A 12,627-nucleotide genomic window follows, 5' to 3' on the forward strand; every position below is an offset into this window, starting at 1 on the left:
ATTATTTAGTGAAATATGTTTCAAAGCATTGCTTTCTGCTAAAGACATGAAGCAAATGAAAATGTTTTCCCAAATGAACATGTTTTGTTACAGCTATAAGATATAACTTGTATTTGGATATTGAAAAAAAAGCATAAAAATTCTTTGCAACAAATGCAACATAAAATCCTCAACAAATAATCCGTGCCAAAATGTAAGAGTATCTTGATAATGAATAGCATGAAGTGATGGTTTATGGAGGGATTAATTCTGTTTTTATTATTGCAAAATTAACAAAAAATTTTTTTTGGGGGGGGGGGGGATGGGGACCATATCCTACATTTCTTGCACATCGAAAATTCCCAAAGATGTCAATGGGAGTTTTGGGTGCATAAAGAATGAAGGATCAGACCCTTAGTTTGCAATTTATTCCATTTCAGTTCTGAATACATTTGGTCAGAGCTCACTATTTCTTTATAGCAGTGGTCACCAACCAGTAAATCGGGATCTACTGGTAGATCTTGGAGCCTTTGACAGGTGATCCTGGCAGGTTTGGCAAGGAGGCTATTAAGTGCCAGCACTTCATCTACCCCTCAGCATTGCCATGCTGCTCCTGCATTTTGCCTTGGAGCTGCCTCCCACCCCCCAGGAGCCTCCTGCTTGCTATGCAAGGCATGGGAAGAAGAGGAGGGGGTGCTGAAAACTGGGTGCCCTTCTCCCCCCGTCCTGTACCTCACCTCCACAGAGCAAAAGAGGGATGGGGATGAAAAGTGTTTGCTAGCTGCTTTTGGGAGTGGTGTAGGGCCAAGGTAGGGGTGAGCCTGCCTTTGCACCACTGTACCATCATCCAGAAGCCACCTGTAGTATGTGATGCCCAATTGAAGCCTGCATTCCGAACTCCAGCCCTGGTCCTGAACCCCTCCTGCATCTCAAACCCCTGTCCTAGCCCTGAGTCCCTCTGCACCCAAACTCCCTCCCAGACCCTGCACCTTGAACCCCCTTCTGGACCACAACTTCCTGCCCCAGACTCAGCTCAGAGTCCCTCCCACACTCCAAATCCTTTAACCCGAGATCAGAGCCTGCATCCCTCTCCCCCGCACCTCAGCCCTCTGCCGGTTGCCTGATAGTGAATGAAGGTGGGGGAGGGAGGGAGGATGGAGTGAGCAAGGGTGGGGCCTCGGAGAAGGTGTGAGAAGAAGGCTGGGCAAGGATATTTGGGTTTGAGGTAGATCCTGGATTGCACTTAAATTCAAAAAGTGATTTTGTGCTTAAAAAGGTTGGAGACCACTGCTTTATAGGTTATTAAGGGGCCACCCTGTTTACAAAGAAATGGCTTTTCAAGAAGCACATGCAGAAAAGGTGCGTGGTTTTATTGTGCAGCAGACAGACTGTGATTATATGCAGAGAAAAACTGAAGTGCAAATGCAATGCAGAGCTGGACGCAGGCTGTTTTTAGGGTAGAGGTACTTGGGTACAGAATAAGCATTCTTCTTGTAGGAGAGGAAGGTGGGGGAAGAATTATTTTTTATTCTAAGAAGGGTCACATTCATTGATCATGAAAGGAATCTGCCCAAAACTTTCTTCAGAAGTTGAGAGAGCAAGTATGCTGTGTTAACAAATGAATCAAAAGAAAGCTTGGTTTACAGGGACAGGATAACATGATAGCAGCTTCACTTCCACTTTATAGGTCCACCATTATTAAGATAGTTTGATGAATGATTATCTGGCAAGATCAATTCAACTACATTAAATAGCTTTTGTATTCATGCTGAGAACTATCTGAAGATTCCTTAAAGGATTAGCAATATTTCTGTTGTATTAATTCAAAGGAGTGCTACAGATAGACCTTCCTTTCTGGCCTTCCTTCTTGCACACACAAGTTTTGCATGTGCAAATTAACTTCCATTCTAAATACTAGCGTATCTGTTTGCACAATTGATCTTGGGATTAAAAAAAAAGCATTCCCACAAAAGAAAAGGTGAGGCTTCTGGAAATATAGTCCATACAATGGCTGCTAGTCATAGGATAGTGGTATGTTTGTGTTATCAGGATCAGGAGTCAATCAGAATAAACAATATGTGATAATCCTGTTTATAACTCAGCTATAAATTATGTTCTGAACTCTAAATTGACAGGGAGGCTCAGGAAAAAATAATTTTAAATCTTTGGAGAGAGAAGAGCAAAAGCATCAAAAGAGAAGTTTTAAAGCTGACCCACAGAAAAATCAGTCGGGGGCTATACACAATTGAGAAGCAAAGTGAGAAGCCCCTGAATGAGAAGGAAAAAGACATTCCCCTCACACACCAGAGCTTGGGGAAGGGGAGGGGGGCAGGCTAGTAGATTTTGTGTGCTCCAGCCCTGTTGGTGGATGGCAGAGGGGCTGGAGTGCTAGTGCGGGCTCCCCAATGTAGGGGGATCCCTTAGTCTTGGGGGGCTGGATTCAGGCAAGCCAGGGGCCATATCCAGCCCCTGGGCCTGAGGTTCCCTACCCCTGTTTTAAGGTTATGGAGGTATAAAAATATTCATCAGTGTAACTCTAAACTGTTCTATTTCAAAGGAATTAGGTGGCCATTAGAGGGCACTGTAGGAGGGAGTAGAGAATAGCTGTAGTTTCTGGAGAGCAGAATCAGACCAGGGCTGTAGCTTGCAACAAGTCTCTGCTGATCAGAACATGGTACACTGCTCCCAGCCTACTCTCCTCTATGTTCCCTACTCTTCCGGATGCTGGGAATCTTCAGGGACAGGGATTGCATACCAGCAGCAGGTGCTAAAGAGTGAAGAGAAACTGGCAGGGAATCTACTTTTTTTCATGTAGCCCATCAGGAGAGAGGATCTGGTTGTCTGTGGCCTCAGGGTACATCTACACAGCAATATACATGTACACTGACGTTATTCCAAAATAACATAGAATGCATCTACACTACAGCCTTGATTTTGAAATAATGTCAAGCTGGAGGACTTCTTACTCAGATTCATGGTAACCCTCATTTTACGATGAGTAAGGGAAGTGGAAGGAACAGTGTTCTTCCTTTGATTTCCTACTGTGTAGATCGCCCAAAAACTGAATTAAGCTATTTCAACTTCAGCAATTGACATAGCTGAAGTTGCGTAGCTTAATTCAGCTTTAACCCTGCTGTGTAGATGTGCCCTCTGGGAGGAGAACAAGTGAAAGTAAGGGAGGTTTAGAGAGAGGAAGTATGGGAAGCTGTGGAGAGAAGAGGGCACCTCTGTACAAAATGCAGAGGAATATAGAGAAGAAGGCTGGGTGCGATAATATCTTTTATTGGACCAACTTCTGTTGGTGAAAGAGACAAGCTGACCCAAAGGACCTGAAGAAGAGCTTTGTGCAGTTTGAAAGCTGGTCCAATAAAATATACTACTTCACCCACCTTGACTATGTAATATTCTGGGCCAACATGTCTATGACTGCACTATATACAACAAGAGAAGTATACTCATCCTCAACAACCTCAGGATTAAGATGCCTACTAAGATACTTTTATAGCTTTAAAACAGTTTGAATTTAATCACTTAAGAGTCAGAACATGGGGGCAGGGAACAGAGATTACTTAATCCTTCTTGTATGCTCCCCTAGCCCTGTGGAAAGCTAAGTTCCTGATGTCACAGGGAGCAGACTCAGGACTGCTCTAACCCTTGGTGACTACAGTGGCAATTCTTGTGGCTGTGGCCATAATGCTAGCACAGAACTGCTGGAGTTCAATGTGCTCTGGCCATGACTTTCAAATCCCTAACATGTCTCTTATGCAGGACAAGGAATATGGCACATGTAGCTTGAATAGCCTGCTCTACACCAACAAGAGAGTTCCCTATGCAAGAGGAATCCCCTGGGTAGAACGCTCCTGGGTAGCTTTCCTGTTATTGAAAATCCCAAGGTAACTCAGGGTACGTCTACACTAGAGCGCTAATTCGAACTAACTTAGTTCGAATTAGTTAATTCGAACTAACACATCTAGAACTAAAAACTAGTTCGAATTAGCGTTTTGCTAATTCGAACTAGCAAGTCCACATTGAGTGGACTCTGAACAGGGCTTAAGGATGACCGGAAGCAGTGCCGGCAGGGCATCAGAGGAGGACTTAGAGCGTGGAGATGCTGTCTCAGGCTAGCCGAGGGCTGCGCTTAAAGGGTCCCGACCCCCACCCCGGACAGACAGTTCTCAGGGGTGCCCCGCTTGCAAAGCAGTCCTGGCTTGGATTGCCTGGACTACCCACACTGGGCACATCACAGCACTCGGCCATCAGCCCGGCTGCACTTGCCACAGGCTGCCATCTGGGGAGAGGGGGCAATTGGGGGGCTGCAGGAGAGCTTCCACCCCCAGAAGCCCGCAGAGCCAGCCCAGTCCTCCCCATCGGGGGCTCGTACCCCATTCCTCCCTCACCTCCTTCCACTTACCCTTCCCTAGCCCCCCTTCTTATTGATGTACAAAATAAAGATAACGTTTCTTCCAACACTGACTCTGTCTTTATTGAACAAAACTGGGGGAGACTGGGAAAAGGATGTGGGAGAGGGGAAGAGAAAGGCTGGGAGAGGGGAGGGCAACTAACATGATCAGGGGTTGGGAACAGGTCCTAGATGAAGAGAGGCTACAGAGACTGGGACTGTTCAGCTTAGAAAAGAGGAGATGGAGCGGGGACAGGATAGAGGTCTCTAAAAGCAGGGGTTGGGTGGAGAGGGTGCATTCATAAAAGTTCTTCATGAGTTCCCATAAAGAAGGACTAGAGGACACCAAAGGAAAGGAATGGGTAGCAGGCTTGAAACTAGTAAGAGAAAGTTGTTGTTCTTGACAAAGCAAATAGTTAACCTGTGGAACTCCTTGCTGCAGGAGGCTGTGAAGGCTACAACTAGAACAGAGTTTAAAGGGAAGTGAGATCAAGTCATGGAGGTTGGGTCCATGGAGTAGTCTTAGCAGGGGGTAGGAGTGGTGTCCCTGCCCAAAGTTTGTGGAAGGCTGGAGAGGGATGGCATGAGACAAATGGCTTGGTCACTGTCTTCGGTCCATTCCCTCCAGGGTCCCTAGGGTTGGCCACTGTCGGCAGACAGGCTACTGGGCTAGATGGACCTTTGGTCTGACCCAGGACGGCCATTGTAAGCTCAGGGCTCAGGGTCGGGGGTCTCAGTGGACCCCCTTGATTTTCATGCACACCCGCTCCTGGGTGGCCAGGCTGGCAGCTCTCCTGCCCTAGACGGCCACTTTCCTGTGCCTAGTGCGGAGATCGTGGACAAGGTCCACGATGTCCGCACTAGCCCAGGAAGGTGCCCGCCTCTTGCGGTCCAGGGCAAGCTCCCGGGAGCCGACAGCCTGGTCCCGGGAAGAGGGGGTGGGCTGGGGGACATCAGGTGGGTGGCTCGATCCGTGCCAGGTGCAGGGTCTGCTGGCTGGGTGCTGGCAGGCTTGCACCTGGCACGGGCACTGTAGCCAGCCCGTGCCCCTTTAAGGGGTCCGGGGCCGGGAGGGGGGCGTAGAGTTTCCCTGGTGTTGGCCAGAGTGGCCACCAGGGAAACCTGGGGAGGACTAGCCTCCCACTAGTTCGAATTAAGGGGCTACACACCCCTTAATTTGAACTAGCTAGTTCGAACTAGGCTTAATCCTCGTAAAATGAGGATTACCTAGTTCGAACTAAGCGCTCCGCTAGTTCGATTCAAATTCGAACTAGCGGAGCGCTAGTGTAGCGGCTATGAATGTTAGTTTGAACTAACGTCCGTTAGTTCGAACTAACATTGTAGCGTAGACATACCCTCAGATATTACAAATAGTATATGTCTAGAGAATTGAGGAGAATTAAGAATTAAAGATAAACTATTTCTATAATACAAATTGTGATGCTTAATGCTGCCACACAAACATATGTAATTAACACTTCTATGGAGCTTTTCATCTATAATTCTGCAAGCACTTTACAAAAGTGGTTATGTATCATTATCCTCATTTGGAAATTGGGAGAACTAAGGTGCAGAGTGGTAAAGTGACACAACAAAGTACCAGCAGAGCTAATACGACAATTCAGGTCTCCCAGCAACTATTCCTACATCCACTTAAATGCTACTGCCTCCCCTTGGTAATGCCTAAGCAAGAGTTGGGGGGAGGGGATGCTGGATGTTCTGACCTTGTGCTATAGCTGAATGCTGCTTAAAAGAAAATCGGAATATTCTCCATATTACATAAAATTAACTACAGGGTCTAACCAGTTATATGGAGAGCAATAAAGAGGTCAGAGATAATTAACCACTAATCTGTGCCTGCCACATGTGCCATTGTATATAGTTTTTAAATTCTTGAAAGCAGCATATCTTACAGTATTGTGACTATCAGCGTTTTTTTATTCTACATCTGGCCTTTTAGTAACATACTGCTAGAGCTCTGTATGCACCATTATTTGCTGTGGAAATAAATAGGGGTATGTCTACACTACCTCCCTAGTTCGAACTAGGAGGGTAATGTAGGCATACCGCACTTGCAAATGAAGCCCGGGATTTGAATTTCCCGGGCTTCATTTGCATAAGCGGGGAGCCGCCATTTTTAAAACCCCGCTGGTTCGAACCCCGTGCAGCGCGGCTACACGGGGCTCGAACTAGGTAGTTCGGACTAGGCTTCCTATTCTGAACTACCGGTACACCAGCGGGGTTTTAAAAATGGCGGCTCCCCGCTTATGCAAATGAAGCCCGGGAAATTCAAATCCTGGGCTTCATTTGCAAGTGCGGTATGCCTACATTACCCCACTAGTTCGAACTACCGGGGTAGTGTAGACATACCCTCGCTTATTAGTAATTGTCTGTCTACCTTCGGAGATTGTGAGCTAAATTCTGGCTGGTGTATAGGCACTCACCTGAAAACCTATATCTAATATCCAGTGCAGGGAGCAAAGGTTGTTCTGTGTAATTTGGCTTTGCCTAAAAAGCAGTGAGAACCTTCAAAAAGTTTTCAGTAGGAGCAATGGGGAAAAGGAGAATAGGATGTGTGGCCTGAATATCTAATTCCTATTTTGGACAAAGCAGATATACAATTCCTACAGTATATTTTCTATTGATTTCGCCAGTCTACTTGTATCTCAAATGATGGGGCTTCCACTACTTTTCGTGGGTGATTTCCTAGAGCGTGGTCAGAGAGATTCCCTTGGTATTCAGTCTCAATTTTCCTTTTCCAAATTCCATCTCATTTTTCCAAATTATACTCAATGTTCAGTATAATCAATGTTCAGATTTTGCTAATATTTTTCTCAAGGATTTTTCTACTGTTTTCAACTTAAAAAATCTTAAAACACAAAGAAGTGGGAATGTTGCATAAGCATCTGTACCCTTCCTCAGTTTATATGCCCTAAATAATTAGCCTGTTTGCATCCTTAATTATTGAGTGATGCCAAGAATCATGCCCATCCTTCAAACGTAAGGTTAATGTTATGAAGGCAGAGCCCAGCAAGGTGTGTAAAAGCAGCAGAGCACATAAAGCTACTTAGTATTGGGACCAGTTTGGTTTTTGATTTGGGGTTGGTATGGATGCCATGCAAGCTGGTGCTTCTCAGTGGAAAGTAGAACAGGGCTAACTAGAGATCAAGTAATCCAATTTGCTACTGTTACAAAACAATACTTGTGATGCCTCTACTAGTTGGAGTTTAAAGACAGAAACCTCATTTTTAGAATGACTAAGTCTGGATGTTATCCCAAATCTAATTTCTATGCTGATTTTAAAAAGTTTTTCAATAAAAACATTTGAACCTATCTATTGGGAAGACACGCTTCTCTCTGCCAACCACTGTCAGCGATGAGTCCCAGCCCGTCAAGGCACTAGCATTTCAGCTCTACTGGAACTAAATTGTTAAAGAAAAAGCAGATAATCTCTCTGTGATGTAATACAGTAAAAAAGGGTTAATTGAAAGTGAGACCCATTTTATCAATGGGGAAATCAATATGGTGACAACACTTTACTTGGTAAAATCTTGATGGGGGATGAATATAGAGCTCGGAAGGTAGGAACCTGATTTAGTGAACCCTGTTTCTGAACAGTATCCTTCTTACTAAAAAAAGGAAACGAATATGGCATTAGTTGCTAATGCAATTTATCAGAGCCTGATTCAACATTACTCTGTGCAAAGAGAAATACAATAGACTATTTTGTATCTTTGAAAGGATGTAAATCAACTTTATATAGCAGCATAGTGGCTGAACACACACATCCTTTCAGATATCACATCATAAAATATTGCAAAGATTTTGATGATTTATAAGACTACTCCAATAATTAAAGCTGCTAAAGTCCATGCTTTCCCTCCTGCACTTCTCCATGATACACAATATGCTCCCCTGTTCTGTAACTTTATTTCCTGGTTGCCTTAAATACTGACCTCTAAAGTCAGTGGAGCACATAAAACAAAGAATGATTTCCAAAGAACAGTTCTTACAGAGTTTAACTGTCATGCCATGCTGAAGGAATTTTAATGCTTTTTTAGATGGAGCTGTTATGAGCTGAATCTGATACTCACAGGACGACTTCTACATGATCCAAAGCCCACTGATCATGACCTGTTCCATTATGACGGGGCTGCCACCACCGCAGTAAGACTCCTTTCATTCGTGCCTCCCTATGGTTACAAACAGAAGTACCAGTTAGATTTCCATATTAAGAAGGGTCCTTTCCTGCCTGCCTATCTACTCCTAAAATACTATAAGCAAAACCAATATATTTTCCTTGTGCTTCTAAACATCAACATATGGCATTAATAAAGTATTTAAGGGGAAACAAAAAAAGTATTTTTTCACTAAAACAGAATTGATTCGGGAAGTGAAAACAAGGTTTTGATAATTTATTATTTAATATTTTAAATTTACAGTAAAGAATTTTTACTTTTTATTATACCAATGGATTGCAGTCTATGTTTTTAATTATAGCTATAATTATCATCCCTTTCTTTCACTGTCTCTTGTCTCTGCTCTTTTCCTGCACAGATTCATTTCTGCAGAAAATGTAAAATATGCCTTTAGAAGTGATGTTGTGTTATTGGGTACTTACAACGGAATATTGTAGGACACTCTTTGGGCTTGTATAAAGTCCTTTGGCTGGTGCTGTGCTATTACTTGCCATGTAATTCCATTATTTACACTGTACTGGAGTAGAACTGCCTTGTCTACTGTATTAGCATCACTCAGGTTGGTATTGCAACTTTCTGTTTGTGAAATGCTTCCAATTTGCAAAACAAACATTATTTTGCTGTAAAATATAGAGAAGAATGATTGTATGTGAATTGCTAAAATAGGAGTGAAAATATTGCCAAATTATAGTTATCCTTTTACAAAAATAAAGAACTTCAAGAATAATTATTATTAGCAAATGAACAAACTGCTTGACTATGCATAAAACACCCCCCTTTCTCAGTAATAATATGCTTTCACTAAAAGCAGATACAGAGACAGCAGTGCAGGGTGGCAGGTAGGAGCTGGTCTGCGTGGGAAGCCTGTTTTTAAACAGGCTCCCCTTGCAGACTAGCTCCCATCTCCCACTCTGAGCTGCTACCTCTGAAACAGAGGCAGCAGCGCAGGATGGCAAGGGGTTCCCCACAGTGGGGCTGGGTGTGCACTGGCTGCCGGCCCTGCCTCTGGGGACTATTGAATAGTCATGTAACAGCTATAATTGGATGCAGTTACATGACTATTCAATTACACGCTATCTAACATTGCTAACTTGTACACATTCCTTCTGTTAAGTCCTAAACTGGACAGATTCTATTTTGTACTCTATTGCCAGAGAGACTCCAGAGGTGATAAATATATTTTTGTTAGCTGGGAGGTAAATGTAATTGTAATTTACCTTGCAGTGGATCTATAATTATTGTTAGAATCCTTACTCATTAACAATTCAAACAATCTGGTATCTACCCTGCCAATGGCCTCATCTTCTTGTCTGGCTATCCATCCAGTGCTCTCTTGGGTTTGCTAAAAACATCTGATCTTTTCAGCCAACAGTCACTTCCAATTCACTCTCAAATTCCCAGCTGATAGTTGTTAAACATTTTGCTGTGCCTAATTGTTTGCTTCTGACAGGTATATGGCAACCTGGTAGACCCAACCCTCTTCCTCCTTATCATGAAGACCCATTTCATTGTTATAAATAGTTACTTCTGTCATCACCTGAAGCTGTATTTCAAATGATTAATAAAAGTGTTATTACCTTGCTCGAGTGAGATCCAGAGGTTTAGTAATAGCTTGCCTTATTTGACATCCGTTAAAGTACAGTGAATCTCCATGGGCATATGGTGCCAGTTGTCCACATCCATTCCCTATAACTCCACCCTGAATAGTTTCCCAGTTTATTTCAGTGACTTTTTCAGATTCAAAGTTATCTTTAATGTAACTGGGAAGATCATGGCTGAAAACAGAGCAGTCATCACCTAAAAATGACAAGGCAAAGTTACAATACAGACAAGTATCAAAATATTGAGGAAAAAAGACTGAATTCAATTGCAGGTTCAACTTGTAGTTATTCGCACAGGCAGGGGCCTGTGTATAACGTGAATGCATGGTTGCATACATTGCTTCCTAATTGCAGATTATGTTCAAACTATTGTATGATGGTGCATGATAATCTAGCTTTCATTTGAAAAAAATAAGGACATGCTTCCTTCTCATTTACATCAGTTTAACTACATTGACTCCAGTAGGATTTACCTAGCAACAGGGAGTAGAAAATCAGGATTTAAGTCTCTAGCCTTTCTGTTTGCAAAGAAAACCTCCAAAATGTGAATTTAATGTAAACCAATGCAGTGATTGTCTGCCTAAGCCTGAAACAACTGCTTTTATGGAATGTCTCTAAGTTACTGAGGACCCAACGTTATGGGGTTCAACTTAGGGATGTGAAGAGGTAATTGGTTATGTTTGCAGCAAGCTCCAGCCCCGGCAGCTAGACCCGAGCAGGCTGAAGTGGTTCCCAGTCCAGGATCCCACTTAGTCAGTTAACCAGTTAAACGTTAGGTTAGCTACAGTTTAACTGGTTAACTGATTAATTGGGATTTTACATCCCTAATTCAATTCTGCAAGGTTGTGAGCAATGTAGCTCTGCTCCAACAAAGCAAGTAAGCAGTTCAGTGGGACTACTCATGTACTTATAAGCACACACTTAATTGATGTTATGGCTCATGACCCAAGTGCTGTACTTGCAGGACTGAGCCCTTACAGGTCAAAATAAAAAACTTAACTACAAAGTGGATCCTGTGCACTCTGTGAAATGAACACAGGGATAAATGGTCTGGATATGGAGTAACAGAGTAGTTAGCTACATTCTTCAACTGGTGAGGTGTGAGTGGCCTTTAAAGTGTAGTTCCGTGTAGAATAAGTTACAATAATTCCATTTGGAGGTAAAAAAGGACTGTTACTAGAAGGTGAAAAGTCTTTCTATTTATGAATGTATATATTATCACTTGTTACTCAGGCATTCTAGTGCTGAGTTAATATATTTGGCTTTGTGTCTATTTTATTTATTCCATTCTGAGCCAGATTAATGTATTTACATACACATATGAATATATTATATAAAGGAAGATAAGAAATAAAACCTTGATATTTTTCATCACAAATGCAAATGGCTCCAGTAGTACAATATCCATGACCACTGCAGAGTTTAGGGCAGGCTTCTCCAATGTACACATGATCTATTGCCCAGCTTTGCTTCTCTGTTTCCTCTCCTTTTTGAATCCATCTGAACTGAGTTGCACTACAAATACCAAACAACCCAGTATCACATAAAGTTGCAGACAGCACTTCAGCATTTCTGTACAGAAACATTTGATCACATGCACACAAATTGAAGCAGAAAAAATGTGCAGTCAGGACACTAGATTTGCATTTTGGAGTGAGGCACAGAAGAGACTGAAGTGACTTGCTCAATATATGTAACAAGTTAGCAAAAGAGCTCAGAGAACTATACTCAGAAGTCCAGACTCCCAATTCTCAGCTTTCATCAGAGCGCCATGCTACCAAACACCATTGAAATGGAACTTTATTTTGATAGGAGCCATCCTGCAAACATTTAGTATTCAATCTAGGGCACACTTTTGAATGGTCCCAATGCCTTCAGTTACTTATCTTATCTTGATCCCTTACTCAACTTGATCGGTGGAGTACCAGAGTAAATGGGAACTCGATCAATGGTTGATTTAGTGGGTCTTTTTTAGACATACTAAATCGACCCCTGGAAGTTTGGATCCCCACAGCACGGATTTCTCTATAAGTGTAGACATGGCCTACATTTGTCAAAAATAGAAGTAAAAAATTATTCTACTAAATGCACACTTGGACACTTTCATGATTTTCAAAAACTTTGTGAACCCAACAGCATCTAGGAACCCAGGAGCTGCTGAGTGCTCAGTACTTTAAAAAATCAGATTACAGAATATGGATTTAGCAGCCTAATTTCAGATTTCTATTTTTGAAAATATTGCCTTGTATCTAAAGATTTACACTGGTCTACAATTATAAATCTGAACCCTGAAATTGCTTACTACAAATAATAGTGCTTGCTAACATGATTACCTTGATTGGCTTCAATGGACCACTCAAAGCAATAAGTATTTGCAGGATAAATTCTTATGATTGTGTTACAATGACAGTCTTTAGCCTGAACATTGTGACTATTTAATCCTTGGCAG

The 12,627-nt window shown here is 42.5% G+C and overlaps 1 protein-coding gene across 2 annotated transcripts in view; it reads right to left on the reverse strand.

Moving 5' to 3' along the window:
* RELN (reelin) overlaps positions 1-12,627 on the reverse strand; it is a 500,016-nt gene that overhangs the window by 9,314 nt on the left and 478,075 nt on the right. For both annotated transcript variants that reach the window (XM_006137543.4, XM_075926876.2), the window contains 4 exons: positions 11,536-11,693; positions 10,155-10,374; positions 9,000-9,197; positions 8,473-8,571 (listed from right to left, as the gene is read on the reverse strand). In XM_006137543.4, coding sequence (XP_006137605.3) covers positions 8,473-8,571; positions 9,000-9,197; positions 10,155-10,374; positions 11,536-11,693 — 675 coding nt within the window. The remainder of the gene's footprint in view (positions 1-8,472; positions 8,572-8,999; positions 9,198-10,154; positions 10,375-11,535; positions 11,694-12,627) is intronic.

The sequence above is a fragment of the Pelodiscus sinensis genome, chromosome 1, assembly GCF_052426305.1.
Source record: "Pelodiscus sinensis isolate ZL-2025 chromosome 1, ASM5242630v1, whole genome shotgun sequence".
NCBI lineage: Eukaryota > Metazoa > Chordata > Testudines > Trionychidae > Pelodiscus > Pelodiscus sinensis.